Source organism: Columba livia, chromosome 18, assembly GCF_036013475.1.
Source record: "Columba livia isolate bColLiv1 breed racing homer chromosome 18, bColLiv1.pat.W.v2, whole genome shotgun sequence".
Taxonomy (NCBI): domain Eukaryota; kingdom Metazoa; phylum Chordata; class Aves; order Columbiformes; family Columbidae; genus Columba; species Columba livia.
The window spans coordinates 13,969,278-13,994,999 of record NC_088619.1 but is presented as its reverse complement, the minus strand read 5'-3'; the positions used below and the strand labels follow the sequence as shown (position 1 = coordinate 13,994,999).

Here is a 25,722-nt window from a genome sequence, read left to right as displayed (position 1 = left end):
TGAGCTTATGAAAGCTCTACTTAAGAAGCATGGGAAAAAGACTCTTTCGGAACAAGATCTTAAGTTAATCCTTAAATGGGTGCAGGTTAAGATCCCCGCGGTGACTGCTTCTTCTATTTTTACGCGTGAACTTTGGGACAATGTGGGGGTAAAGTTATGGGACGCAGCCACCTCAGGAGATGAGGAAGCGCAGTATATGCTCCCCAGTTGGAGAAGAATCTTTGAAACCATAAAGGCACAAGAGCAAAATCAGCGAGGCTCCGAGGAGGGAGCTCACTCACCTCCCCCCTGCCCTTCTAAAATCGCTGGTGGTGCGGAACCCTCTGCGCCACCATTAGCTTGTGCTGCTGGATATCCCCCAGAGAATGATCCCTTTGACCCGGGTCCGATTGACCCTGAAAAGGAACCTGATCTTTTTCCCCCTGATCCTCATGAGGTTTGGGGAAAGATTAAGCACCAAGCGATAAACGAGGGGGAGTTGTAAATAGCCAGAACTATAGTAGCCCCCGTTATATACCAAGGACGGGGGGGGCTCAGGCTCAGTGGGAAGCTCTTTCTTTTTCAGTCATTAAGGAGTTGCGTCGTACAGTTACCGAGCATGGGTTGTCTTCCCCTTATTTTGCAAGCCTTTTATCTTCTGTATTCGATACATATGTCATGACCCCACATGATTTAAAATCTCTCGCGCGATTGTTATTAATCCCAACACAATATACAATGTGGGAGTCTCAATGGAGAACGGGATTGCAGACAGTTTTGCTGGGTTATGCAGGACATGCTAATGCCGCCTTAGCTGCATTGACTATAGAGCACCTCACAGGAACAAGGCAGTTTTCGGACCCGGCAGCCCAAGCTAGGGACATTCCTCGGGAGGCTTTGGAAGCAGGCAGAGAAGAAGTGAAAAGGGCCTTGTTGAGAGTTCCTGACTCTGGCAGACCCCAAAAAGCATTCACTAGTATCACTCAGGAACCCCGTGAGCCGTATATGCAGTTTATAGATGGATTAAAACAAGCCTTAGAGCGGCAAGTTGATAACGGACAAGCTCGGGAGATTTTACTCCTTAAACTGGCTGTGGAAAACGCTAACGCCAATTGTAAAAAGCTCTTGAAGTCTCTCCCAAATCAAAACCCCACCTTAATTGAAATGGTGGAAGCCTGTAATAGAATTGGCACTATGGATCATAAATATGAGGCCATGGCTGCTGCTTTTGCGGCCATGCACGGCCCGATGGGCGCCGACCCACAGCGAAACTGCTATGGGTGTGGAAAACCGGGACACCTTAAAAAAGATTGCTTTAGTGCCAATGCTGGGAAACGACCCCAAACACCTGGGGTTTGTCCCAAGTGCCAAAAAGGGTGCCGCTATGCTAATCAATGTCGATCTAAATACGACTCTCAAGAGCGCCCCATACAGGGAAACCGATTGCAGAGCGCGGGACTGCGGCACGCACAGACACAAGTTCCGCGACCAGCAACCCCACAAACGCCGGGGGGGGAAACAGGAGTGTTTCCAGTCTCCGCCCAGCAACAGCAGGGAGTGCCTGCCTGGACCTGGCAACCGCCCACACAGTAACACTACTTGATTCCTCTGTTCACTTACTGCCTACCAAAATTGCAGGTCCTTTGCCCCCTCAAACGCAAGCATTATTATTAGGAAGATCGTCCACCACTCTGTCAGGACTTTTTGTATTGCCCGGAGTAATCGATCCTGACAGTAATTCAGAAATTAAAATTATGGCCTGGACCCCTTTTCCTCCTTGTACAGTGCCAGAGGGAAGTCGTATCGCTCAACTGATACTGATCCCTAAGGAAGACTATGTCCCAATCCCTGACCAATTGCTCCCACAGAGACAGGGAAGTTTTGGATCTACGGGAGAACCACTAATTTTATGGGTTCAAGCCATCTCACAAAAACGTCCTATATGTCAATGCACCCTCATTCGCAGAGGTCAGCAAGTTATGTTAAGTGGAATTATTGATACAGGTGCAGATGTTACCGTTATTTCTCAAGCAAAGTGGCCTTCTAGGTGGCCTTTAGCTGATGTCTCTCAGACATTAGCAGGAATCGGGGGGTGTGGAGCTAGCCGCCGAAGCGCAGAAATAATACAAGTTCAAAATTCAGAAGGACAAGTTGCCTCAGTCAAACCGTTTATCTTACCAGTACCTATGGTCTTGTGGGGGTGTGATGTGTTGTCTCAGTGGGGGATGTCTATCCAGACACATTTTTAGGTGGGGCCATTGAGGGGCGTGAAACCCTAAAGTTAACTTGGAAAACAGATACTCCTATTTGGATTGATCAATGGTCCCTGCCGCTGGAAAAACTTCACGCCCTCCAAGAAATAGTTAATGAACAACTATCTATGGGACATATTGTACCCTCTACAAGTCCTTGGAACTCGCCCGTTTTTGTTATTAAAAAACTGACTGGCAAGTGGCGCTTGCTCCATGACCTCAGAAAAATTAATGACGCTATGGAAGACATGGGGGCCCTGCAACCTGGGCTTCCGTCACCCGCCATGATCCCTAGAGATTGGCATTTAACCATCATAGACCTCAAAGATTGTTTTTTCAACATTCCATTGCATCCAGATGATGCTCCTAAATTTGCCTTTTTGGTTCCTAGCGTCAACATGCAAGCTCCTTTGCAAAGATACCAGTGGGTTGTGCTACCGCAGGGAATGAAAAATAGCCCTACAATATGCCAATGGTATGTAGCAAAAATACTTAGTCCTGTCAGAACTGTAGTGCCTGCTGCATTGTTATATCATTATATGGATGACATCCTAGTGGCAGCACAGCACCATGAAGTCATGGAGGAAGCTGTAGCCCTTGTCGTGGCTGCTGTAAAATCAGCAGACCTCTGTATTGCACCAGAAAAAATTCAAAAAGTGCCACCTTGGAAATACTTAGGATGGCGTATAAGGGCTCAGACTATTGCTCCGCAACGTTTACAAATACAGGCAAATGTAAAAAATTTACATGATGTGCAGAAACTGTTAGGAACAATCAATTGGGTCAGACCATTGTTAGGAATCACTAATGCGGATCTTCGTCCCTTATTCGAAATGCTTAAAGGAAGCTCGGACTTAAACGCTCCGCGAACTCTCAGTCCTGAAGCCATAACTTCCTTGCATAAAGCTGCGGCAGCGATTACCTCCAGACAAGCGCATCGATGGGAACCAGAATTGCCTTTTCAATTAATCATCCTTAACCCTGTTCGACAGCCTCATGCACTTATTTTCCAATGGGACTGCCAGAAAACGGACCCTTTACTGATCATTGAATGGATTTTTCTGCCTAACCAAGCCACAAAGACGATTTCTACCCAACATGTGATGTTTGCATCTTTAATCATCAGGGCCAGACAGCGATTACTTACCCTGGCGGGCACGGACTTCATCCTTATATGTATGCCGGTAACAAGTGTTTACCTGCAATGGTTACAACAACAATCAGATGCACTAGGCATAGCTCTAACTGGCTACGCAGGCCAACTCACTTCTCATCCGCCTTCTCACAAACTGTTAAGCGTTGATTTTCACCTTTTACCTATTACAAAGCGGAGTGACCAGCCTTTACAAGCCCTCACTGTATTCACGGATGGGTCTGGCAAATCTCACAAGTCTGTCATCCTTTGGTGGGATGATCATCGAGAACAGTGGAACTCAGATGTAGAGACTGTACAGGGTTCTCCTCAAATAGGAGAATTGTCTGCAGTTGTTCGAGTGTTTCGAAAATGGTCTATTCCTCTCAATATAATCACTGATTCTGCTTATGTTGCAGGAATTGTTAGCCGAGCAGAGGCTTCTGTGCTACGAGATGTTTCTCATACGGCACTGTTTAATTTGTTACAAGAACTCATCTTTCTGTTAAATTCCCGTCTTCACCCTTATTTTATTATGCACGTTCGATCTCACACTTCTCTACCTGGTTTTATTGCAGAAGGGAACCGACAAGCGGATTTGCTTACGCTACCGGTGCAGGTGTTACCACATCGATTAGCGCAAGCTAAACTCAGCCACTCCTTTTTTCATCAAAACGCTGCAGGCCTTAAGCGTCAATTTGACCTCGCTATACAACAAGCCCATAATATCATTGCGGAGTGTCCTGATTGTCAAAGGCACTCTTTCCCTTCTATAGCAGAAGGAGTCAACCCCAGAGGGCTACAGAGCCTTCAACTCTGGCAAACAGATGTCACTCATTTCGCTGAATTTGGTCGTTTAAAGTTTGTTCATTGCTCTATTGATACATTTTCGGGAATGTTATTTGCCTCCTGTCATATAGGAGAAAAAGCACGTGATGTGCAAAAACATCTAATGCGCGCTTTTGCTACTTCAGGGGTACCCTCTCAAATTAAAACTGACAATGGCCCCGCATATGTATCTAAAACCTTAACTACCTTTTTTGCCTCTTGGGGTATATCACACGTTACAGGTATCCCTCACTCTCCTACAGGACAAGCTTTAATAGAACGTTCCCACCAAACCTTAAAACGCCTGTTATTAAAACAAAAAGGGGGAATAGGAGCCGCTACGCCAGAGGAGCAAATACAGAAAGCCTTGTATGTTTTTAACTTTTTGAATTGTTCCCTATTAGACAGCAATCCTCCAGTAGTTCGCCATTTTAGCACAAACACCCTTTTTGAACCCAAGATTAAGCCGCCAGTATTGATCCGGGACCCCGAAACAGGTAAGATAATGGGACCCTATCCCCTTGTCACGTGGGGAAGAGGCTATGCTTGTGTTTCCACAGAAAGAGGCCCCCGCTGGATCCCAGCTAAAAACGTGAGACCTTTTCGAGAGACACTGCAGCAGCCTCCTGAAGACATTCCTGGTCCTGATCCTGCGACTGATATAGAAGACACCACCGATCAATAATTGAATGAACTCTGTTCCAGAGGTTAACGAATGGGAGCTTAAATGTCCCCAATGTGAAAAATGTAATCCGTGGATTTGTAGAATTTGTGCTAATTGTGGAAAATCACAGTGGCTAAATCGCCATACAGTAGGACGCTGGTGTGATAACTGCCTAACAATTGAGTGGAATACAGTTCAGGTGTTATTGATAACAGGTAGAGAGACAGAATATTCTCCCCGGTATGATTATTATTCTAACGATTGGGGGAAAATTGTAGCACAAAGGTCTGGAGACATTTTATATTCTAAGATTGAATACGCCAAAGACATTCAAATGAGTTTCTGTTCTTTTAATGATTTGTGCATTATTAATAGTAATCCCATGTGTGTTACAATGCTTGCAAAAATCAATAACTGCTTCAATGAACAAGATTCTCCTTGTGCAGCAAGGAGCGGACCAAGATCAGAACGAAATTACGAAAACCCCCAGTACGGAGCTGTTAGTGAAATAAGATGTCCTCGAGTTGGTCGTTCGCCGACCTTGGGAGGGTCAGTTAATTAAAACAAAAAGGGGGAGATGTGGGTTGTCTGAATTTAGAGTTGATGAGTTAGTTTTCTGTATTTGGAGTTAATAGGCTAGTTTGCTGTATGAATAAAGTTAAGTGTTGCGCTAGTTGTGAGGCGACTTGGAGGCGGGGAGCTTGTGGTCGGTGGGGGTGCCTGCGCCCTGGAGCGGGGGGACAGCTTGTGACTACGAGATAACGATCTTGTTACCATGCGAACACTGCCTGACCAACATTCCCGCCTTAGCTAGCTTAATGTCTGTTAAAGTGATTAGCCAATCAGCATAAAACATGTGTGCCTTAGACTATATAAATGTATGTTTGCCAAACAATAAAGCGGACACCTTGCTTGCATCAAGCTGCGTCCCCGTCTCTCAATCGCGGCACTTATAGACCACGCGACGGCCACAGCGTCAAAAACGGTCCACGACGAACACGACGCTCCGAGACCAGAAGGGCATCGATCCCAATAATCTACGGGGAGGAGAGGAGCCTCTCCTGCATCCTCAAACGGAAAAGGAGCCCGACGTCACGGCTCCTGACGAGACGGCGGCAGCGCCACAACCGAGCACAGACGTCGCAACCAAATGAGAAGCTGATGAAAAACCTAAGAACTTCTTCCCAGCATCTTGAAGTTCCAGTCCCTGAGACTGGATGGCTAGAGAGCACAGCTGCTGGCACAGCCCAGGACAACGCCACAATCAGCCCTGACCAGAAATGGCCCAAAGGCAAGAACCCGCCACGCTTTCGGCTGCCGACACCAGAAAACCAGCGCCCGATCGGCGCTACGCCGATCGGCACCGGCGTTCCAGATCCCGGGGTGGCACCCGAGAGGCCTTCCGTGCCCCTCGAACGCAACGAGACCCCAGGATCGGCTGACAGGCGCAAGGCAGGCTTCCCGAACTACACCACAACGCAGACGCAGGCTGGAGCTGCCCTGCCCGGCACACGCTGGCATCGCACGGTAAAGGTCCCCGGGCCCTTGACCCGCGCCAAGGGCGCGGTTCCTGGACGGCCCTTGCCCTTAGCAGAGCTAAACCCCCCGGCCCTGCCATTCCCGGCCCCTTCCCAGCCCTCGCGCCTCCACTTAGCTTTCAGAGGGCCGAGGGACCGAACCCATCTTCGGCAGAGGAAAACGCCACGTGCGCCAACGGCCGTCTTCCCGCGTCGCCGGGTTCCTCTTCAGCGCCTGCAGGAGCACGAGAAAGCACGCGCTCGCTAAGCCACGCCGGCACACGGCGCCGCGGGGCAAACGCCGAGTCCGTCCGCGACACCCACCTCCTGCTGAGCTCCAGGGCGGTCCGGTCGGCGTGTCCTGCCGCTGGCGCGGTCACAAACCCTCAGCGCTGGTGACGCCTACGACGGCGAGAAGCAAAAAACAGTATTGCTTGGGACATACCAGAAAGATGCCACTTTCCCCTTCATCACCCACAATACAAAAACACATACACAATAATGAGCACTCAGATCATGGTTGTCTGTACTAGTTCCCTCGCTATTCCTCGCCTTGATGGAGTTCTGGGAGTTACATTTGAATGATCTACCAGGGTCCACCGCACACTGCAAAGGTTCTGTGGACAACACACTGTTCTGTGGGTGTTCAGGGAGGCCATGAGCCACCCCGTAGCTTGAAAGACACTCTGCCTTATGGTCCTGCTGCTTCCTTCAGAAATGCTAAAACTCCACCTACAGACACGAGATGCTCATCCTAACCCCTGGTAGATAACCTGAGCATCCTAGGAGGAGAGATTATATCAGCAACTTGTTACACACCAATACAAACCAAGAATTAACACCCCATCTTCATTGCAATCAGGAATTTAGGGAAAACGCAAAGTACCAGGAATTGATTCAATAGAAGAAAAAAAGTTAGAAACATACTTTCAACTACAGCTGCTATTGAAACTTCTCTGCTCCTGAAGGTCCTACCTCAAGCAGACATCTCCACTTCTCCAAACACATCTGTCCATGCAGCTTAAACAGCTCAACAGCTGCCGACTGCTAAAGGAGCAGCAGAGAACCAGCACCCAAGCAGCCCAGCAGCAGAATGAGCTCCCTTCCTGGGGACTGGGGCTCAAATACCCTGAGCCCCGCCCACCCCTTCCCACAATCCCCTGGGAAAGGGGAGGGGTCAATCACCCCAGGCCCCACCCACCACCCTTATCAAATCACCTGGACCCTCACTGGAAGTGACAGCACCTGCACTCCTGTCGGGCTCTGTCAGACACTGTCGGTTTTTGTGAAGCCCTGTGAGACCTCTTGGGGTCTGTCAGGCTCTGTCAGGCTTTGATGGGCTCTGTAGGGCCCTGTCGAGACCTCTTGGGGTCTGTCAAGCTCTGTCAGGCTTTGATGGGCTCTGTAGGGCTCTGTTGAGACCTGTTGGGGTCTGCTGAGCCCTGTCAAGATTTCTCAGGCTCTGTTGAGACCCCCAGGGCTCTGTCATACACATTGAGTCTCTATCGGGAACTGACAAGATTTGTCAGGCCCTGACGGGTCCTGTTGGGCTCTGCCAAGCTTTGTCAGGCTCTGTGAGGATCCGTCAAACTCTCTCGGGCCCTGTCGGGCTCTGTCGGACTTTCTCAAGCTCTCTCAGGCCCTGCCTGGCTCTGTTGGTCTTTCTTGAGCTTTGTCTGCCCCTGTCATGCCCTGTCGGGTACATGGCTCAGCAGGGGAGGGGAAGGAGTTGTAGGTCTGTAGGCCACACCCCCTGCAGGGAGCCCACCAATGGGGGTGGAAGTGTGGGTCAAGGGGGAGGAGCCCAGCTGGGAGGGTGAGGTGCTTGGAAAGGGGGTGGGGCCTGATTAGGGCACACCCCTTTGGGAAGGCACATTGGGGAGAGCTTGGGAGGGAGGTGGGGTTGGCAGTGGCCCTGCCCACACCTTCAGCCCCACCCTCAACCCTAAACCCCACCCCCAAATCCTTCACTGGAAATGGAAGAAACCAAATGCTTAAGGTTTTTTTACATTATTTAATTTTATTGGGTGAGAATTGGCCCCAAAACCAGGTTAAAAATCCCCCAACATGGCCCTGGGGGAGCAACGTCAGGATGGCAGCGGCACAGCGCTGCCCTTTTCCAAGATGGCCGTCAGGGGTAAACAGAGCCACAGGCCCCACCACCCACCTTGGGCCCCACCCCAGAATGGCCGCCCTAGGCAGGCCCCACCCACCTCAGCCCCACCCTTCCAGCACAGGCTTGGCAGCCATGACAGCCATGGCCCCACCCACCAGCAGGGACACAGCAGCCGAGATGGCCACGCCCATCAGGGCAGCCACCTTGTTCCCATGGGCAGGGTGCAGGGCCACAGGAGCAGCCGATACAGCCGGGAGCTGCCGCCTGAGCACGGCGCAGACCAACAGCCCCTCCGGCAGTGCCAGCATGGCTGCCAGCCCTCCCCCCCCAGCCATCTTGGATTCCAAGCAGGGTGGCGCCCAGCAGCCATGCTGTCCTCATTTTGTTGTGCACAGGGCCCCGTGCAGCATCGCAACCCAGGACAGCTGGTGGGGTGAGGGGACCCAGGAACGTCGATCTATGGGCAGAATGCAGCAGCTGTGGGGTGCTACATATCAATGGGCCAGAGTGCTGGAAGTATATGGTGCTGCAGAGCAGTGCTGTGGATGTATAGGGCAGACTGGATCTGTGGGGCACTGCTGTGGGTCTATGGGATAGGGTGCAGGAGCTAGTGCGCTGTAGGGCAGAATTGCTGGCCTATGGGCTAGTGGGAAGAAGCTATGGTGTTTTCTGGGACAGTGCTGTTAATCTATAGGGCAGAGGAACTATGGGGTGCTGTAGGGTTACACTGTGGGTCTATAGGGCAGAGTGAACAAGATATGGGGTGCTGTGGGACAGCACTGTGTGTCTATGGGGCACAGTGGAGACTTAGGGTGCTGTGGAGCACTGCTGTCCATTTATGGTGCAGAGTAAAAGCAGCTATGGGGTGCAGTGACTCTATAGGGCAGAGGGGCTATGGGCTGCTGTGGGTCACTGTGTGGGTCACTCACCTGTAGGGGGTTCAGCCTCTTCAGGGGTGTTTCACCCCACAACCACCCCATTGACCCCACAGCCCCCCTGACCCCCACACCGCCCCATAGACCCTTGTGACCCACCCATAGTGGGCAGTGCAGGTGCAGTCAGGAGGGAAGGGTGGTCAGGTGGACAGAGGTGTGGGGCGCTGTGGGGCAGCACTTTGCACCAATGGGGCAGAACGCAGCACCTACAGGCTGCTGTGGGGCAGCTCTCTGGGTCTAAGGGGCAGAGTAGAGTCCTGTGGGGCAGCACTGTGGGTCTATAGGGAAGAGTAGAGTCACTATGGGGTGCTGGGGGGCACTCCTGTGGATGTATGGGGCAGAGTACAGGAGCTATACGGTGCTGTGGGGCAGTACTGGGCATCCATGGGGCAGAGTGCAGGAGCCATAGGGTGCTGTGGGGCACTCCTGTGGATGTATGGGGCAGAGTACAGGAGCTATATGGTGCTGTTGGGCAGTACTGGGCATCCATGGGGCAGAGTGCAGGAGCCATGGGGTGCTGTAGGGCACTCCTGTGGATATATGGGGCAGAGTACAGGACCTATATGGTGCTGTGGGGCGTTACTGGGCATCCATGGGTCAGAATGCAGGAGCCATAGGGTGCTGTGGGGCACTCCTGTGGATGTATGGGGCAGAGTACAGGACCTATATGGTGCTGTTGGGCAGTACTGGGCATCCATGGGGCAGAGTGCAGGAGCCATGGGGTGCTGTAGGGCACTCCTGTGGATATATGGGGCAGAGTACAGGACCTATATGGTGCTGTGGGGCGTTACTGGGCATCCATGGGGCAGAGTGCAGGAGCCATGGGGTGCTGTAGGGCACTCCTGTGGATATATGGGGCAGAGTACAGGACCTATATGGTGCTGTGGGGCGTTACTGGGTATCCATGGGGCAGAGTGCAGGAGCCATGGGGTGCTGTAGGGCACTCCTGTGGATATATGGGGCAGAGTACAGGACCTATATGGTGCTGTGGGGCGTTACTGGGCATCCATGGGGCAGAGTGCAGGAGCAATGGGGTGTTGTGAGGCAGTGTTGTGGGTCTATGGGGCAGAGTGTAGGAGCCATGGGGCATTGTAGGGCAGTACAGTGGGTCTATAGGCCAGATGAGCTATAGGGTGCTGTGGGACAGCACTGTGGATCTGTGGGGCAGAGTACAGGAGCTATAGGGTGCTGTAGGGCAGCACTCTGCACCCATGGGGCAGAGTGGAAGACATATGAGGTACTCTGTGGCACTGCTGTAGACATATGGGGCAGAGTGGAGAAGCCATGGGGTGCTGTGGGATAGCAAGCAGGAGCTATAGGGTGCTGTGGGGCAGTGTTGTGGATCCGTAGGGCAGAATGGAGGTGCTATGGGGCACTGTGGGGCACTGTGTGGGTCACTCACCTGTAGGGGGTTCAGCCTCTTCAGGGGTGTTTCACCCCACAACAACCCCATTGACCCCACAGCCGCCCTGACCCCCACACCGCCCCATAGACCCTTGTGATCCCCCCCACCCCATCCCCGCCATGGTGTGCAGTGGAGATGTGGCCAGCCGGAGGAGGTGGGGGGGGCGCACAGTCAGCAGGAGTGCAGTGGGGGGGGCACGCGGTCTGCCGGGGGGCGGGGGGGGGGGCACGCGCGGTCAGCCGGAGCGGGGGGCGTGGTCAGCCGGAGGGGGCGTGGCCAGGCTGCCTTCGCTGTTCTCTGCGCAGGAGCTGCAGTGGGAAAGGGAAGGAAAGGGCCGTTATTTGTGTCACAGTCCTGGGAAACAGCCCCAAATCCCCCCGCTTCAACATTAACCGAGTGAGCAAATTAACTGCCAAAAAAATGGATCTTGAAAGCTTCTTTGAGCACAAATTATCCTAAAAACAGCCCCAAAATGAAGTAAATTGAATTTGAGACCAAACAGCCTTAAAAATCTCAAAATCCCGCCCAAATATGGTCCCTCACAGCTTTATATAATAAGATATATATGTAAAAATAGATTAGATACATTACATAGTAATTATACATAATATATATAATATATATTAATATTTAATGAATATCATTACAATAGTATATTATAGATATCATTATGCCATTATATATTAATTATAAATTTCATTACATAATATCAATGAGTATTAGTTGATCAGTTAATTATATCAGATTTTATATTATATATTTCTACTTTTCATCATATTATATCGTTTATAGTAGCATATTGCTATATTGATTTTATCTATATATTTACTATTAAATTAAAATTAACTTTAATAATTTAAATTTAAATTAAATTAAAAATAAGTTAAATTAAATTAAAATATAGAAATAAATTTTAAAATACAATGTAAACAATTACGTGGGTTTAGGGAGGCGGCGACCAATCAGCGCCTTTCTTTCCTCAGAGGCAGCGACCAATCAGCGCCTTTCTCTCCCTCGGAGACAGCCGAGCGGGGCTGAGCCGGGGGAGGCTTTCCCGCCAGACGGCACCGGCCAATCAGCGAGCGTCTCCTCGGCCCCCTCAGCGTGAGGGAGAGCGGGACGGGGGAGACAAAATGGCAGCGGGTTAAAAAAGCCGAACATGTTCCCGCTTAAATATTAATTCAGTAAATTATATAAATAAATATATTTTTAAAGCCTTTTTTGGGGCCAAATCAGCACCAGATCTGGGACCCCCAGCTCTAGACACGTTCAATGAAGTGAATTCAGCCCTAAAACCCCCCAAAAAGCAACGAAATGCCCCTCCCGGCTTTAAATACAATAACTTACACACTTATTTCAACAACTACTTACATTATTTTAACAATTAACAATTTAAACAATTAAGCGGCTTTAGGAGCCTCAGAACCGCCCAAAATGCTCAAAAAAACCCTCATAAAACCTCAAAAAGCCCCGTTTAAATATAATAATTTAAATTAATAAGCGGTTAACAGAAAAAAACGCATTTGGACTCGCAATCCTGGGAAACAGCCCCAAATCTCCCCCCGGGCTTTAAATATTAATCTATTGTATAAATTCTTATCAATAAGTAGATTCAAAAAGCTTTAAAGTCGCAAATCGGCCCCTCAAACTTTAAACGCGTTAAATAAACCTTTTAAAAAGCCGATTTAGACCCCAACGGCCCCAAAACGGGTCCTCACAGCGCTAAATAATTGAAACAACTCAGCGTCTTCAGGAGCCCCGAACCGCAGTGAAATAATAAATCAAATAATAAACCAACAACTAAATCTTAGGAGCCTCAAACCCGCCCAAAATGTTCAAACAAAACCTCAAATAAACCCTTTAAACATAACAATTTAAATAAATAAGGGCTCTAAAAAAAACGATTTGGACTCAAAATCCCGGGGAAAAGCCCCAAATCTCCCCGAGCTTTAAACTTTAATTCTCCTGATAAACCCTCAATAAACAGATTTCAAAGGCGCCTTCTGGCACAAATCGGCACCCAAAAATTACGTAAAAACATCTTTTAAAAGCCGAATTAGACCCAAACCAGCCCCGATTGCTGAGAAAAGCCCCGAACCGGCTCCTCCCGCGTTCAACACAACTATTTAAGCCGCTAAAGCGGCTCCGGGAGCCTTAATCGCCCCCGCCCCCCCCCCCCACAAACCCGCGGCTTTAAAACCCCAGTTCCGATCAAAACCCCCAGATACACCCCAGCCCGCCGGTCACTCATTAACCCGCCGAGCCCCAATTAACACCCGCACGATAATTACCGCCCTGACCCGCCCCGTTAACTAATTCCGGCCGCCGTTCCTGCCGTTCTCGGGTTTCCCGCCGCGAGGGGGGGGGGGGGGGGGGGGGGGGCGATGAGCTCGCGCTGCCGCTGCCGCTGCCGCCTCCGCCTTTCTGGTCCTGCGCGCGTTCTGCGCCGCCCCATTTATTACCTCGTTGTCCCGCCCGGTCCCGCCCCCCGCCCGCCCTCCTGCCAATGGACGAGCCGCCCCGTCAGCCGCGCTGCCCAATCAGCGCTTCGTTGCTGTGGGCTAACGTCGGCGAGAAAACGCCGACCAATCAGCGCCTTTTCTACCTCAGGGGCGCTAGCGAATCAGCGCCTGTTACTGGGAGGGCGAACTTCGGCGGAAAGTGACCAATCAGTGCCTTCCTCCCCTCAGCGACACGGTGACCAATCAGCGCCTTTCTCCCACCCCCTCGGAGAACCCCTCGTGGGGATGAGCCAATGGACGACTTTCCGAGGCTGACACTGTCAGCCAATCAGCGAGCGCCTCCTCCCTCCCTCGGTATAAAATAGCGAATGAGAGGAGAAGGGGGAAACAAGATGGCGGAAGAGAAGACATCGTGGCGGCATGCAGCGGCGATTGAGGAGGAAGGAGGAGAGTCGGGGCTGGGCGGAAAACCGGCGGCTCCTCCGGCCGCGGCAGCAGCAGCAGCGATCGGGGGGTGTGTGGGGGGGAAACCGGCGGCTCCTCCGGCCGCGGCAGCAGCAGCAGCGATCGGGGGGTGTGGGGGGGGGAAACCGGCGGCTCCTCCGGCCGCGGCAGCAGCGATCGGGGGGTGCGGGGGGGAAAACCGGCAGCTCCTCCGGCCGCGGCAGCAGCGATCGGGGGGTGTGGGGGGGAAAACCGGCGGCTCCTCCGGCCGCGGCAGCAGCAGCGATCGGGGGGTGCGGGGGGGAAAACCGGCGGCTCCTCCGGCCGCGGCCGGCATGTGGCTTCACCGGCACCGCGGCCGCGAGACCGCGCGCTGTGGGGCTGCGGGGCGGGTGTGGGGCCGGGGGCTCCAGGGGTCCCGCAGCGGCGGCCGTGGGGCGGGATGGGGCGGCTGCGGTGATAGCTGTGGGGCACTGAAGTGGCTGCTGTGGGGGCTCTGCAGAGGCGTGTCTGGAGCTCTTGCGGGGCAGGAGCAGGGCTGCTGTAGCGGTACCTGTGGGGCAGCCATAGGGCTGCCATGGGGTTACTTAGGGTCACGCATGGGTGGGGGGGCCGCGCGCGCAGCTGGGTGTAGCCCCACCCACGGGGGTGGGATCCGTGCTGAGGGGCGTGGACTGGGAGGACACGCCCATTGGGAGGCCCACCTGGGGGAACTGGGCAGGGGGTGGGGCCTCCATGTGTCACACCCCCATAGGAGGAGCCGCTTGGGGTAGGGAGAAGGACACGCCCAAAGAGGGCGTAGCTTAGGAAGGGAGGGGTGGAGCCGAGAGTAGGGTGGGCTCTGTACAGCACGTGCTCTGAGGGGGCGTGGTTTAGCAGGGGCTGAGTTTAGGGGTGGAGCCGCGGGCGAGGCTTCGATGCATTATGCTGCTGGGAGGGGTCTGTAAGGGACACGTGCCTCGCGGAGGGCACAGACTGGCAGGGGCGGAGCTTGGACGGGGGGGAGTTGGGGGTGTGGCTTTCTCAGACCACGCCCTTGGAGGGAGAAGCCGGACTGGATAGCACACTGAAAAATTAAAATTAGCTGTTGTTAATCACATCTAGTTTGATGTCTTTTTATTTTAACTCAGAGGTAATTAATAGCGGTCATGTTTTTGCACAACCCCAAAAAAGCTGTGGTTAAATTCAGACTGTCATAACTGTTTTCTAATATTATTTTACATCTAAATATCTTTTAGTGTTCTGTTGGGAATCATTACTGCCTGGGAACTTTTTAATACCTCTGTTTATAAACAGCCACTACTTAGTGGTTCCTTTATACTTCTCTTTAAAAAAAGAAATGTAACGTTTTGACTCTGTTTGGTTCTGAGCTTTGTTGCCTCCAATCTCGTGGCTCTGTTATAATTTAAATACTAAACACTCCTGATCACTTTCCAATGCTGTTTAAAATCTAAAGCTTCCTCACTTTGTTTCCTATGCAGTCATTCGTGTCTGCGGTTTATTTCATAACGGTTGTTCAAATGAAGCTACCAATGACTCCACATTAGTTTTCTGCCTTTATCAGTTAAAAGGAATTCCAAACAATGTGTTTTTTAAACTAGCATTCAGATTGGGAACAACTGCTGCCTAGTTCACCAAGTAATAGCTGAAATTAAATTTACTTCTTGCTCATGCCTATATAATTTCATCTATTTACACTTTAACATTTTTATCATTACATTACTACCAGGCGGATTTACTAGCACACATTATTTTTTATTGTAGATATAAACTAGAGGTTTTTTTCTCTACAGGTATTACTTCCAATTAGCGCTCCAGTATTTATATTCCACTCTTTTAAATTTTACTACATAAATCGGGGATAATTACTGTCTGCAGAGTTTTGAGTAACAACTAGAGTAGATGACAGGCATTATTCACTCCCAAAGACTCTTCTGGTTGCTCTTATTTAAGTTTTAATTCTAAACGTCTTACAGTAAGTAAGTAGTTCAAATAATAGAACACCAGGACCTTGGAATTTCCAGGCAAACCCACCGCAGCACCTCGACGTGTCAAGATTGTCGGTGCCGGCTCCGCCAACAACGCGTCCAGCGAACGCCGCGGTGCTGCCGGGGCTGCGGCAGCGCGACGGAACCGACCGGAGCGCGGGGAGGAGACTCAGCCCAGCAGGTACCACACATAACGTGGAACACCGGGCGGCCCAACTTCATTTCAAAGGAGGAACACGCACACGGAGCACAAAGGATGCTGTTCTGCACGAGACGCGCTGTCCTTAGCAGCTGCACAGCGACGCTGTCTCTGTGATTGGGAGATCTGGTGGCAAATGAGGGAGCTCTGCACGTTGCACCTTTCAAACCTGCACAGAGTCACACTTCACCCCGCAGGTGACACCAGAAACTAGGAAGCCTCCAAAAAGAATTTACAGCCCCACACCCAAACCAGCTGCACTCACCTCCACCACCAATCCTGCTCTACACACACCTCCTTCTCCTTCACACACCCTTCAACAGCCAGATCCACAGCCATCTCCTCACGGTCATTCACTGCACTGAACGCAGCAGGGTAGGGGTGGAGGGGGGAGAAAGCTAAAGGAAATTTTTTAAAAACTCCCTGTGTTTCTTTCAGTGGCATTTTTGGCGTTATTTTTGTTGGGGGCCGGGGGACATGTTGGGGTGTTTTTAATTAAGGAAACTGCTGTTTCAGCCTGCAAGTGAAAACAAACCACACGCACAAGGCTGGACACGGTCAAAGCAGCCCCAGCTCGTTCCGCAGTCGCTGACAGCGCGTCCATTCAGCCGTCTGCCCGCCCTGACGCGCTCCCCCGGCGTACCCGGCTGGACACACACACGTGTGCTGGGGAACTCGGACCAGCGCTGCGGTCTGGGGAGGAGTGAAGGACGAACCAGAAATAGATCCTGCAAGAATCCGTCTCTAAAACACTGTAGATCAACAATGACGGTTGTAAGTCACAGACACTCCTCCTTTTCTCTCGGACTCTCACAACAGTAATAAGTAAGTCCTGAAGGATGGAAAACACCAGGATAGGCTGGGAACAACAACAAAGGTAGGTAAAAGAAGGTAAATGGGGGCTCTCAGGGGCCCCAAAAGACAAGCTCAGCTGTCCTGAGAGGAGCAGATGGGAATCAGAGGAGTCCTGAGGGGATTGGGGTGGGGGCTGTCCTGGTTTCATTAAAAAACAAGTTTCTCTTTCAGTGAATTTGCCTGTCAGCTAAAGCTTCATATTAGCTGCATTTTCCTGGAGAACCAGATACATGTTTTGGTAAACAATGCAATGGAATGCTTACTTGTTGATAAGGACAGATTCACATCTTGCAAGAGGAGCAACAAGAAACAGGTGACCAACAAACTGACCAACCGTGTATAACATCCCCTTCACATGAATACTTCATATAGAAGTGGCAGATCATGAGGATCTTGTCCTCTTTGCCCCTTTTCGTCCCTTCTGCTTATGGTGACATTAGGAGAGGACCTTGCTAGTCGTCCCTGCAAACTGAGGCCTACTGAGAGACTGAATCCAGCTCCGGTTGGCTGCAGAGTCCAGTCCAGGACTTCAGGTGCTGGCTCTGCAGTTGCTGAGACTTTCAGGATTGGTTTTGTATTATTTTCTCTACTCTTAATATAGCATTAGTAAAACATTGCCAGTTTTTCCAACTCTCTTCTCTCTGTCCTTCTTTCCCTCCGGATCGCCTGTCCTGAGTGGGAAGTGGGGAGAGGGAGGGGCAAAAGGGGGAAGTGGGGGGGAGACGGGGTTAACAATACATCTGCCAGGGTTTTACTGTCACCCTGCAATCTAAACCCTCGACAGGGGCCAACAGATGGGGGGTCCTGAGAGGAGACAAGAGGGAAAAATGGGGCCTCTGGGGTGTGACAAGAGCAACTGGGGAAGTTTTGAGGGGAAGAGAGAAAAGAGGGGAATTTAATGGGGCAAAAGGTCAAACAGGCACCATGATGCCACCAACGAGCCTGCAGGGACCCAAAGGCAGGCAGGGCAATCGCAGAGGAACTGGGAGGAAACGGGTTTCTGAGGGAACAAGGTGGCGAGTGAGCTTGTGAGGGGTCCAGAGGCAAAGGGATGTGTCCCGAGGAGAACAAATAGAGAGGCTCTTACTCTGAGAAGTTGTCCTTGACTTTGTTCTACCAGCAGCCGTCCTGCGGTCTCGGCACAGCCTGGGGATCCCTGACCCGCACCACCACAACCTTTAACAGCACATGGGGCTGCTCTAGAACCGGAATGACAAACAGCAAGTACTTCTCTAGGACAGCTTTGATGTGGGATTGTTCTGTTTTCTCTGCAACGGACAGGGAGAAATTTCTCCTCCTGCACAGCTCCCCCTCTGAAACACAGGAATTCCACATTAGAGTTCCGCGTTGGGGCGGCCGGGTGCAGCACCGCGCTTTGCCCGCAGCCTTTCCTTCCTTGTCCAATTTATACAATGGCCTCTGCTCCTCAGATTTCGCCAGGGCTGCTCTCCTCGCATTACCACCAGGTGGTTCCCCAATCCCTTTCCCGCGAGCTAAAATACCCCCAACGGGCTCTTTTGCAGAGCACCGCTACCGCGCCGTCCTCCCGTTACGCGTCACGCAGGACGCCACGGCTCATCTTGTAACAGAGACAAGCAAGAACTACGAACGCTTCTAGCGGCACTCCACAGGCAATACTAAAACCTGCCCACGACGTACCGCCCTCACAAGTTGTGCTCCAAGTTTATCCCGCGCTCTCCAAAACAAAACAATTTCGGCACGCGGCTCAAGTCTGTCTAACGCTCAGCGCCGCGATCGGGACGCTCGGCCACACGGGCGGCTTCACGGCGCTCGTCCCACAAGCCCCCGAAAGTCGGGGGGCTCCCTGAGGAAAACAAAGCTCCTTTGGACCCTAATTCTGATCGGGCTATAGATCTCCTATTAATTGCTTACCCTCTTTGTTACAGTTTCCTGACGTTGGCTGGAGGACACGGCCACCTGGGCTCAGAGACGCGGCTTCTGTACCGGTCTCTGTCCTTTCGGTGGCTGGTTTTACAGCGGCGCCTGCCAATTTATTGCCAGTTTCCTGATCAGCGTTTCCCTTCTGAGGCCCGTTGCAACGCATGACGGCAACTCTCCTAGCAACAGCACAGCTTCCAGCAACTGGAGCATCACGTTTAATCTGCCTCCCTTGTGCCGTTAATACACTTTATTCTTTTCAAATGCCTTCAAGGGCCTGCACCATTCAAGAAACCTGCTTAGAATCAGTGCAGCTACTAATCTTCTTCTCTTTGCCTAACTCTAAAGCTCACGCGAGAGCAATTTCTTCAGCTTTCTGGGCAGAAGTCGCTGGAGGTAAAGCTTTAGCTTCCCTTACCTGCTGGGCGGTCGGCACCGCACGCCCGGCTTCACGTACCCCTCGCTTTACGCAAAGCTGCTCCCATCGCTGACCCGGGAGGCTTCGGCATCCTCCAGCGGCCGGTCCCTTCAATCCGCTTCTGCTGTTGCCGAGCAACCGTGGGCCACCGACTGCCAGACAGATCCACTGAGGAAAGAAGCCGCGCCGAGAACGTCAGTAGGAACAACATTTACGTCATTAAACGTTTAAGGAGGCATCGAGGGAGGAATGTCGTTTGCACACCAATGGGGACCTGACCCCCGTCGGGGGGACGGACACCGGCACGCACAGACCCGACCGCGAACCCCCGCGGCTCAATCGGCGTCTCTGCCCCCGGCCGTGCGCTGCAGTACCCGGGTTTCGCCACAGGGCGGCAGCACCGAGGCGCGCCGCGGCACCGCGTTGGGGCGGCCGGGTGCAGTACCGCGCTTTGCCCACAGGACGGCGCCACTGAGACCCGCCGCGGCAGCCCCGGGCGAGCGGTCGTGCCGCGTTTCGCGGGAATCCCGCCAAAAAAACCCCAAAAAACAAACGCGACCAAACAAAAAAGCGCACAGAGAGAGCCGCGGCGCGAAAGCCGCGCCCGCAGGACACGGAACCCGCCGGGGCTCGCCCCGAGCTCCCGCCGAAGCGGCGCCCCGCTCGCCACGCCACCCAGCCCGCCCACAACCGCGCCTTAGCTCTGCTTGTAACCGTCCCCGCGACCCACGGGGGCTGCGCCGCTCCCGGAGGGGCTGCCGCACCGGGCACGGGCGCTGCGCCGGAGGGAGACGCGGCTCCGGACCGCACGCCTCCCAGCAGCTTCGCCAGCGCGGCCGTAAGGGCGGGGGGGGGGGGGGGGGACCGGAACCGAACGCCTCCGCGCCGCGCCGGCCCCTCCCGCTCCCCCCGTTCCAACGGCACGGTCACCCTCGCCGCTGCCGCACTCACCTGCTGCTTCTTTCGCCGCTCCGTTCCCCTCGCGCTCCCCCGCCGTCCCGCAGGGCTCCGCGGGCACCGACAGCGGCCGCGCCCCGGAAACCCCCGCGGCGGGACGTCCCCGGCTGTCGCCTCCTTCCCCTCCGCCCTTCTGCCGCCTCCGGGGAACCTCACGAAGGGCGGCCCTGAGCCGCCCGCCTCCCGATGCCCGGGCGCCGGCCGCAGCGAGCGCTCCGCAGCCGCCCCGACCCCCGTTCCCGTTCGCTCCCGGTCTCCCCCCCCCCCCGGCCCCGGCACCGAGACACCGCGGACCTATCACCGCTCGCGGTTTGGGCATGCGCAGTAGGGAGACCCCAGCACCCGCCCCTTGCCGCATCCCGGTTGGCTTCCCGGGACACGTCAATCACTTCTTTCACCGCCTATCAGAGCTCGCGATTGGGGCATGCGCAGTAGGGAGACCGCAGCACCCGCCCCTTGCCGCATCCCGGTTGGCTCCCCGGGACACGTCAATCACCTCCCTCTCCGACTATCAGCGCTCGCAACTGGGGCATGCGCAGTAGGGACACTGCAACGCCCGCCTCTTCGGCAACATCATTGGCTGCGGGCGGCACGCCAATCAATAACTCTCCGCCTATCAGCGCTCCCTCTTTAGGGCATGCGCAGTACCCAGCCCTCGACGCCCGCCCATCCGGCAATCTGATAGGCAGACAGAATGGCAACTGACGTGCCTAGGCAGCCAACCAGCCCTCCGCTCCTCCAGCCCTCCCGCGCCACCTGATTGGCCCGCTCTGCATCCTCACCCGCCGGCTCACCGCCCTTCCGGGACCCCCCCCCCTCACGCCCTTCCTTGCCGCCGCCGCGTTTAAAAGGCGACAACGAACCGCGCTCCTCTGCTTCACGCGGAAAAGGGGGGCGGCTGGTTACCCGCAGTAGAAAAAACCCTTCTGTCTTGCGTTGCCCTTCGCCCTTACCATTGCACGGCTGTGCGCTCCTCAACGTAAAGCAGCCGCCTGACAGACGCACGCTCAGAACTTGACTAGGCTGGCTGGGGTTTTTGTCTGTCTTACGCACGCGGACTTGCACTTCTCTGAGGAAACACGTTCTTTTTTAAGCACAGCCTCTCCTTGGGGAAAAAACGTGCCCGCTCCGAGCTCCCAAACACCAGGGAGCCGTGGGGAAACCAGTGAAAGCCAAGACCCACAGCAGCAACGTCAAGTGCAATTTGGCTTCAATTCTGATCACGCACTTAAAAGCCTCTCTCGGTCCTACCAATGAGTGCTCCTTTTTGGGAAGGACAAACTTTCTTACCTGAACATCCTAAACTGAAGGCTCCATGGAACAGAACGGGGGCTGAGCCACAGGACAATGTGCCGTCCATTTACACTAATGGGGAAAAAAAACCTAGAATTCAAACCCAAATTTAAAATTGCACGTGTCTTTTCCAAGCAGAAGGAGCCTGTGATTCCACAAAAAAAGAAGGGCAAAGAGCAGGTCAGCTTATCAGAGAAAGACAGTGACAGGGAGCAAGACAAGGAGACACAGAGAGAGGGAGAGAGAGGCAAAAGGGACGGAGAGGCCAAAATGAGCGCTCCACAGCCTCCCCTGCCTCGCCCCGACCCCCGTTTCCCCGTTAACTCCCGGTACCCGCCCCGGGACCCCACGGACGCGTTTGCCAGGGAGGCAGCTGTTCAAACGGGATTGAGACGGCGCGCTCTGATTGGCTGCTTTCCACCCCGCCGCGCCGTCCTCCTATTGGATGTTCCTTCCCGCGCTCCGCCCCCAGGTGTCCGCCTCAGCGTCGGACCTGACTGAAGACTGCGCAATTTGGGCATGCGCAGTACGGAGTCCGTAACGCCCGCCCCTCCAGCAACCTCATTGGCTGCCTACGCACATCAATTGCCATGCTCCCCGCCTATCAGCGCTCCGCCCCTCCAGCCCTCCCGAGCGATCTGATTGGCCCGCTCTGCATCCTCACCCGCCTCGTCTGTCTTCTTTAAGCAAATTCTTTTTCAAGCACAGCCTCTCCTTGGGGAAAAAAAATGCCCGCTCCGAGCTCCCCAACACCAGGCAGCCGCGGGGAAACCACTGAAAGCCAAGACCCACAGCGGCAACGTCAAGTGCAATTTGGCTTCAATTCCGATCACGCGCTTAAAAGCCTCTCTCGGCCCTACCCACGACTGCTCCTTCTCTGGAAGGACAAGCTGAACGTCCTAAACAGAAGACTGCACGGAACGCAACTCCACTGGCAGCCAATTTGCCTCTTCTCCGGCTTCCCCATGGAATATCTTCTAGCGCTCTCCAACTCACAAACGTTCTTCCCCAGTCCACGGCCCCAGACGCGGCATCTCCTGAGCGGCGAGCGGAATCGACCGCGCGGGATTTTCTTCACGGCGCGGAGAAGGCCACGCTGGCTAAAAAGCAGGCCAGAGCACCTGAACCCGTCTGCCGCCCCCGGCCTGCGGCCCAGAGACCGGGAGCACCCTGCCCGAGGGGCCACGCGCCCCGCGGCTCTGGCCGGCAGGTCTCTCTCCCCTCCGCCCCCCGGCACCGAGGAGGCGCTGCCGCCTCCTCGCCCGCGCCCCCCGGCAGCGGGGCCGCCCCAGGAGAGCCAGGGGAACCCGCCTCGCCGCTGCCCCTGGGAAGGGCGCGGACGGGCGTGGGTTTAATCCCCGAGGGAGAGAGAGGCCGGGCTCCCCGCGCTCACCTCCCCAGGGAAGGCGCGGCCAACGGCCGCTCCAGCTCCGAGCGGCTCCCGCTCGTTGCCGCCGCAGGTCACTTCGGCTCTGCCGGACGCCGCCCCCGGGCAGCGCGTGCGCCCCCTCCGTCTGCCGCAGCTCTGGCTCGTCGAGGCCCCCCGCCTCCGCGGCTCCCGCTCCCGACGAGCTCTGTGCAGCAGCCTGGGCTTCCCGCGAGGTCACAGATCCACCGCTGCCAAAAGAACGAGGATTGGGACTAACCCTTCTAAGGAGCCATCGAGGGAGGGATGTCGTTTGCACACAAATGGGGACCTGACCCCCGTCGGGGGGACGGACACTGACACGCACAGACCCGACCGCGAACCCCCGCGGGTCAAACAGCGTCTCTGCCCCCCGGCCTTGCGCTGCAGTACCCGAGTTTCGCCACAGGGTGGCAGCACCGAGGCGCGCCGCGGCACCGCATTGGGGCGGCCGGGTGCAGTACCGCGCTCTGCCCACAGGACGGCGGCACTGAGACGCGCCGCGGGAGCCCCGGGCGAGCGGGCATGCGCACTAGGGAGACCGCAGCACCCGCCCCTTGCCGCATCCCGGTTGGCTCCCCGGGACACGTCAATCACCTCTCTCGCCGCCTATCAGCGCTCGCGACTGGGGCATGCGCAGTAGGGACACTGCAACGCCCGCCTCTTCGGCAACATCATTGGCTGCGGGCGGCACGCCAATCAATAGCTCTCCGCCTATCAGCGCTCTCTCTTTGGGGCAGTACTGAGGCCCCGACGCCCGCCCCCCCGACAATCTGAAAGGCGGTCAGAATGGCAACTGACGTGCCTAGGCAGCCAACCAGCCCTCCGCTCCTCCAGCCCTCCCGCGCCACCTGATTGGCCCGCTCTGCATCCTCACCCGCCGGCTCACCGCCCTGCCGGGACCCCCCCCCTCACGCCCTTCCTTGCCGCCGCCGCGTTTAAAAGGCGACAACGAACCGCGCTCCTCTGCTCCACGCGGAAAAGGGGGGCGGCTGGTTACCCGCAGTAGAAAAAACCCTTCTGTCTTGCGTTGCCCTTCGCCCTTACCATTGCACGGCTGTGCGCTCCTCAACGTAAAGCAGCCGCCTGACAGACGCACGCTCAGAACTTGACTAGGCTGGCTGGGCTTTTTGTCTGTCTTACGCACACGGACTTGCACTTCTCTGAGGAAACACGTTCTTTTTTAAGCACAGCCTCTCCTTGGGGAAAAAACGTGCCCGCTCCGAGCTCCCAAACACCAGGGAGCCGTGGGGAAACCAGTGAAAGCCAAGACCCACAGCAGCAACGTCAAGTGCAATTTGGCTTCAATTCTGATCACGCACTTAAAAGCCTCTCTCGGTCCTACCAATGAGTGCTCCTTTTTGGGAAGGACAAACTTTCTTACCTGAACATCCTAAACTGAAGGCTCCATGGAACAGAACGGGGGCTGAGCCACAGGACAATGTGCCGTCCATTTACACTAATGGGGAAAAAAAACCTAGAATTCAAACCCAAATTTAAAATTGCACGTGTCTTTTCCAAGCAGAAGGAGCCTGTGATTCCACAAAAAAAGAAGGGCAAAGAGCAGGTCAGCTTATCACAGAAAGACAGTGACAGGGAGCAAGACAAGGTGACACAGAGAGAGGGAGAGAGAGGCAAAAGGGACGGAGAGGCCAAAATGAGCGCTCCACAGCCCCCCTCCCTCGCCCCGACCCCCGTTTCCCCGTTAACTCCCGGTACCCGCCCCGGGACCCCACGGACGCGCTTGCCAGGAAGGCAGCTGTTCAAACGGGATTGAGACGGCGCGCTCTGATTGGCTGCTTTCCACCCCGCCGCGCCGTCCTCCTATTGGATGTTCCTTCCCGCGCTCCGCCCCCAGGTGCCCGCCTCAGCGTCGGACCTGATGGAGGACTTCGCAACTTGGGCATGCGCAGTACAGAGTCCGTAACGCCCGCCCCTCCGGCAACCTCATTGGCTGCCTACGCACATCAATTGCCATTCTCCCCGCCTATCGGCGCTCCGCCCCTCCAGCCCTCCCGAGCGATCTGATTGGCCCGCTCTGCATCTTCACCCGCCGGCTCGCCGCCCTACCGGGACCACCCCCCCCCCCCCCGCTCCCTTCGGCCGCGCGGCTTGCCGCCGCCGCGTTTAAAAGGCGACAACGAACCGCGCTCCTCTGCTTTACGCGGAAAAGGGGGGCAGCTGGTTACCCGCAGCAGAAAAACCCTTCTGTCTTGCGTTGCCCTTCGCCCTTACCATTGCACGGCTGTGAACTCGTCAACGTAAAGCAGCCGTCTGACAGACGCACGCTCAGTGCAGCACCGCGCTTTGCCCACAGGACGGCGGCACTGAGACCCGCCGCGGCGCCCCGGGCGAGCGGTCGTGCCGCGTTTCGCGGGAATCCCGCAAAGAAACCCACAAAAAACAAACACAACAAAACAAAAAAGCACACAGAGAGCCTCGGCGCGAAAGCGCCCCTGCCGCGGGGACGGCCGCAAGTCCCGAAAACGAACACCACCGCCCGCCAGCCCGGTGCCGGAAGGCTAACGCTCCCGCCTTGCTCTGCTGGCCCACGGCACTCGCAGGCAGCGCCTGCGAGTCCCGACCCCGCCGGGACGCCAGTCTCCTCGCCCCAGCCCCGGCTTTCCCCCGCCCGCGGCAGCATAGCCAGCCAGGCAACGTGCAAGCGCGCAGCCGGCCCGCTGGGCGCCCGAACTGCCATACTCCCCGCCCGCTGCCTGCCCGCCCGAAGCGAAGTGCGCACTGACGCCAGTTCTTGCACTGTCTTTTAGCGCCTGTGTTTTCTTTTTCTTTCTCTCGTGCCGCATTGTCCAAAAGGGGAAGCTGAGCGACCGGGACACGCGCACCCGGGAGGCTGCGAGCCGCAGTCCCCGCCCGGCAGAGCCCTCACGGCGCGGCGCAGGTGGCTGGGACGGCCCGGGCGGGCCCGCTCCGTGGGCCCCGTGAGGCGGCGCGTGGCGAGGAGCCGCGGCCG

At 55.0% G+C, this 25,722-nt stretch overlaps 1 protein-coding gene across 27 annotated transcripts; it reads right to left on the bottom strand.

Moving 5' to 3' along the window:
* Nucleotides 1–8,366: 8,366 nt before the first annotated feature.
* On the bottom strand, nucleotides 8,367–25,662 carry LOC135575670 (AT-rich interactive domain-containing protein 1B-like). Of its 27 annotated transcripts, none has more exons than XR_010466883.1 (6): nucleotides 23,796–25,662; nucleotides 22,737–22,960; nucleotides 21,341–22,443; nucleotides 20,045–21,119; nucleotides 17,864–19,261; nucleotides 14,820–16,780 (listed from the first exon to the last, which is right to left on the bottom strand). XR_010466883.1 is itself a non-coding variant. In XM_065034294.1 (4 exons), the coding sequence occupies exons 1-3, from the start codon at nucleotides 20,406–20,408 to the stop codon at nucleotides 17,890–17,892; spliced, it is 693 nt and encodes a 230-aa protein (XP_064890366.1). In that variant the 5' UTR covers nucleotides 20,409–21,119; the 3' UTR covers nucleotides 14,820–16,780; nucleotides 17,864–17,889. The 27 variants fall into 27 exon arrangements, 7 of the variants coding, with proteins under 7 accessions (XP_064890366.1, XP_064890367.1, XP_064890368.1 ...); XR_010466886.1 differs by having other exon boundaries at nucleotides 21,341–22,960; nucleotides 23,796–23,911; nucleotides 24,133–25,662; XR_010466876.1 differs by lacking the exons at nucleotides 14,820–16,780; nucleotides 21,341–22,443; nucleotides 22,737–22,960; nucleotides 23,796–25,662 and adding exons at nucleotides 8,367–11,136; nucleotides 11,766–11,926 and having other exon boundaries at nucleotides 17,864–18,089; nucleotides 19,133–19,261.
* Between the last annotated feature and the right edge of the window lie 60 nt (nucleotides 25,663–25,722).

Bases quoted from the DNA above. Each gene is read 5' to 3' on its own strand.
- LOC135575670 (XM_065034294.1), bottom strand. From the start codon at position 20,408: ATGCGGCAAGGGGCGGGTGCTGGGGTCTCCCTACTGCGCATGCCCAAA. The intron at 19,262-20,044 runs GTGAGTGCGGCA...TTCTTTCCTCAG, and splicing joins AGCGGCGAAAGAAGCAGCAG to TGGATCTGTCTGGCAGTCGG. The intron at 18,090-19,132 runs GTACGTGAAGCC...CCTGTGTTTCAG, and splicing joins AGCTTTGCGTAAAGCGAGGG to AGGGGGAGCTGTGCAGGAGG.